The sequence below is a fragment of the Bombina bombina genome, chromosome 2 (genome assembly GCF_027579735.1).
Source record: "Bombina bombina isolate aBomBom1 chromosome 2, aBomBom1.pri, whole genome shotgun sequence".
In the NCBI taxonomy this organism is placed as follows: Eukaryota; Metazoa; Chordata; class Amphibia; order Anura; family Bombinatoridae; genus Bombina; species Bombina bombina.
This window is the reverse complement of record NC_069500.1, coordinates 701,312,311-701,316,620: the sequence shown is the minus strand read 5'-3', so window position 1 is coordinate 701,316,620 and position 4,310 is coordinate 701,312,311. Positions and strand designations below refer to the sequence as shown.

At 38.7% G+C, this 4,310-nt stretch overlaps 1 protein-coding gene across 1 annotated transcript in view; it reads right to left on the bottom strand.

The window, feature by feature from the left end:
• Positions 1-2,966, bottom strand: part of PTBP3 (polypyrimidine tract binding protein 3) — a 444,692-nt gene extending 441,726 nt beyond the window's left edge. Inside the window, exons 1-3 of the mRNA XM_053700011.1 lie at positions 2,907-2,966; positions 1,410-1,964; positions 533-1,129 (exon numbers count right to left, since the gene is read on the bottom strand). Of these exons, the coding sequence (XP_053555986.1) occupies positions 533-1,129; positions 1,410-1,964; positions 2,907-2,966 (1,212 nt within the window). The remainder of the gene's footprint in view (positions 1-532; positions 1,130-1,409; positions 1,965-2,906) is intronic.
• Positions 2,967-4,310: the final 1,344 nt, after the last annotated feature.

The window sequence follows — 4,310 nt, the reverse complement described above, 5'->3', positions numbered from 1 at the left end:
TGGAGATCAAAATTGGTATTTAGGCCCCTGGGTATCAAAGTCTCCAGCGTAAAGATCCATTTGGATTCCTTCTGGAGGAGGATCTTGGCCCTATATTGCCACCCCTCACTGGTGCTGGAACATGATCAATAATCATGTACCTCAAATCAGAGACACTGTGATTATGAGATAAAAAATGCCGTGCCACCGGCTGTTCAGAGCTACCAGTGCGGAGAGCAGTACCTATGGCCAACCTGTGGTTGGCCACGCGTACCCGTAGGTCATCCTGGGTCTTACCCACATAAAACGACCCACGGGGCAATGGATCATGTATACTATATGCGTAGTGGTACATGTGACCCTGTAGTTAATGTCAAACCGTTTATTTCTCCAGGAAAAATTTCCCCTGGGACAACCCATTACAGGTCACACAACCACTACACCTGTAGCACCCATTTTTCTCTGAGCCCAACCAAGTTCTGCTAGTATAGCTGTGTTTGTTATCAGTGCGTAGTAGCTGATCACATAGAGATCTGCCTCTCCTATAACCAACCATAGGGCTCTCAAATTCTTTGAAAGGTAAAGATGTATCAGATCTTATAGTGTCCCAATTTTTCTTAAGGATACCAGGTAGTTCCATTTTATCTGGTGTAAACGCTGTAGAGAATATTAATCTCCTGCTAGCGGAATCATGATTCTTCTTTACAAGTGCCTGTTCTTGTGTCAAGGAAAGGGCCTCATCCAGTGGCCCACGTAGGAGTTTATCACCATATACCCTCTCTTTAAACTTGAGGTACATTTCATCCAATTGTTCAATCTTCCTGATTGGATCACTATTATTCCTAACCACCCTTTTTAATTGAGACTTAGGCAAAGCCCTTTTCAAACTAGGGTGATGGCAACTTGTGGCTTCCAACAATGAGTTGCGGTCAGTGTCTTTGTGAAATAGTGTAGTGGTTAGTCTATTATCTACTTTGATGAGTCTTAAATCCAAAAAGTCAATAGTGGTGTTGTCACAGTTAATCTTGAACTTCAAATTCTTTTTCTGCTGATTTAATGACTGCAACCATTCTCCAAGGTCATGTCTTGATCCACCCCAGATTAATATAAGATCATCTATGTACCTTTTAAATACCTTCACCCTTGGATCCTAAAATGCCAACGTAGCCTCTTCTTCAAAGCATGCCATATACAAGTTGGCATATGATGGGTCCACATTTGAGCCCATCGCTGTTCCGGCAACTTGGAGATAATAACTGTTCTCAAATTTAAAGTAATTGTACTTAAGACAATACTCAGTAAGATCAAGGATAACATCGATAGGTGGACCAACATATGGATACTGAAGCAATTTCCTCCTAATAGCCGCCAATCCCTCGCTATGAGGGATGACGGTATGAGTCCAATATAAATGATGGCATATTATATACCAAAGGTTGGAACAGGGTGTCCAAATAGGTGGCGATTGGCTGTAGTATAGAACCGTTAGATGAAACTATAGGTCGCCCTGGTGGGTGCTTCTGATCCTTGTGCACCTTAGGAAGTGTATAAATTATCAGTGTAATAGGGAACTCAACCATCATATACTCCCCAAGACTTTTAGAGAGAAAATTCAATTCCACGGCTGTCTTAAAATAATTATCCACTTGTTTCTTGAACTCTTTAGTGGGGTCTCCATCTAATTTGCGGTATGTTTGAGTATCACCCAATTGGGACAAGAATTCTTTCCTATCTGCTTCGCGGATAACCAATTGATGATTTTCTTTCAGATTTTTCAATGCCATTCTCTCTTGTTTTTTTAAATTGTTTCTCTGCACATTGTAGTTGACATGTATACTGGTAGTGACTTGTTGTTCAACCACTCTGGAAAAAGTATGAATGCTGGGATTACTGCTTTTAGGATCAAACTGTCCTTTCTTCCTTAAGCCCACTCCAGCATTTTCACTAGATCCAAAATATTCCTCCAATGCCAGTTGTCTCCTAAACTTTGGAGCATATGGGGTTGGGGATTATGGAGTTAGGTAATAACAGACACTTCTCCTGTATATATATCACAATTAGTGTACCTTTTGGTTAATATATTGTAATGTTAGTTTACACTTACAGGGATCAGTATCTGATGTGGATTCTAAGCGAACAGAGCAAAACAACTAGATAAACTAATTGTATAGGGAATACAATAGAGTTTGTAGCAAAGAATTCCACAAAGTTAGTCAATGTTAACTCCAAGAAAAATAATTGGTTAGAAATTACTCTTATTTTTTAAAAAGTTCCATATCATTCATACCTTAGGTCTTTATAAATTAAACTAGGAACATACATTCACACAGTAGCAGAGAAAAATGTTAAAAACACTTGAACCCAGTTAGTAAGTAAATACTGGTTAGCTCAATTTTCAAAAGTACTAATATGCATGGACCCACCGTTAAATTAATCTAGAGTAAGCTAAGCCCTTAATTACTGTATATTAATCTTGGTTCCCACCTATACTAGTTGCTAATATTTAAAAGTAATTAAGCCCTCGGATTGTAAGGGCTTAGCTTAATCTAGATTAATTTAACGGTGGGTCCATGTATATTAGTACTTTTGAAAATTGAGCTAACCAGTATTTACTTACTAACTGGGTTCAAGTGTTTTTAACATTTTTCTCTGCTACTGTGTGAATGTATGTTCCTAGTTTAATTAATAAAGACCTAAGGTATGAATGATATGGAACTTTTTAAAAAATAAGAGTTATTTCTAACCAATTATTTTTCTTGGAGTTAACATTGACTAACTTTGTGGAATTCTTTGCTACAAACTCTATGGTATTCCCTATACAATTAGTTTATCTAGTTGTTTTGTCTCCTAAACTTGTAGAGGTCGACCTGTGTAGAGAAATCATCTGCCTGTTGGGTAGGTATACATTTTAACCCCTTAGTTAATACACTTCTCTCAGGGTCGGTGACTTGGTGACTACTTAGATTAATGATCATGTCATCCTTCATCTTCTCCACCAATACCGCAGCAGTCTTCTTCTTACACCTCTGCCCCCCTCTTCTTGGGTTTGGCCTCTTCCATACTCGTTTTTTGAGCGAGTAGCCATGCCATGAGGGGTATGGTTATCCACCCGAGGTGTTGCGCCTGATGTATCTCTTCATTGCTACTGTTACCAGAGCTGTCAACAGTGTCTAAATTCTTAGGCCTATTTGGTCGGGCACGTCGGTATCTGTGCAGCTGATGCCTCTCCTCTACCCCCAAAAGCCACTTATAGACACGTTTTTCATTATAGTCAGTAGTAACAGAATCCCATTTGTTTTCCTTATAGGCTATCAGATCAGCCTCGTACTTATCCAGATCCTGCTTCATGTTGTTCAACCAATCCCCCTGTTCTAATTTGGAAAGGTGTTCAGCTTCATATTTTTTGATCTCCTCATCCAATTGTAAAAGTATATCACTTGCCTCAGTGATTACCAACAGGATTAGATCCAGGGAGCACTTGTTCAGTATCCCGCACCATTTGGTGCAGAATACAGGGTTGTTCCTCCCAATAGTTGGGACATTTTTAACCCTAAAGCCCCTGGGAATGTATAACTTGCGATGATAAGCCGAAAGGTAACAGCCATGCATTTTGAAATCAATACTTCGTTTTTTTTAATTTCATCAAGTTGTTGTATAATTGATCAGGCTCTTCCCTCTTTGCCTTGATGGTAATTTCCTCAAATCGTATCCTGGTAGCATCCTCCTCCGTGAATTGAAAAATATTGGCTCCAAGTACTTCATCTGCATTATCAGACCGTGTAACAGGTGCAGTATGTGCAGTTTGTGACATCTTGTCATAAATTGGAGCAAAAACAATCCAAGGAGTAATCGACTTAAATGGTAGGGTGCTAAGGGTTAAAAATTACATACAAGAGAGTCCAGAAACCCAGCACACACTCATTAGAGTAGCTCCCAGGGTGCCTGCCAAACGATAATACACCACAATTCCAAAAAAGCAAGCACTCACTGGCGTTATATATATATATATATATATATATATATATATATATTTATATATATATTTATATATATATATATATATATATATATATATATATATATACAGGGAGTGCAGAATTATTAGGCAAATGAGTATTTTGACCACATCATCCTCTTTATGCATGTTGTCTTACTCCAAGCTGTATAGGCTCGAAAGCCTACTACCAATTAAGCATATTAGGTGATGTGCATCTCTGTAATGAGAAGGGGTGTGGTCTAATGACATCAACACCCTATATCAGGTGTGCATAATTATTAGGCAACTTCCTTTCCTTTGGCAAAATGGGTCAAAATAAGGACTTGACAGGCTC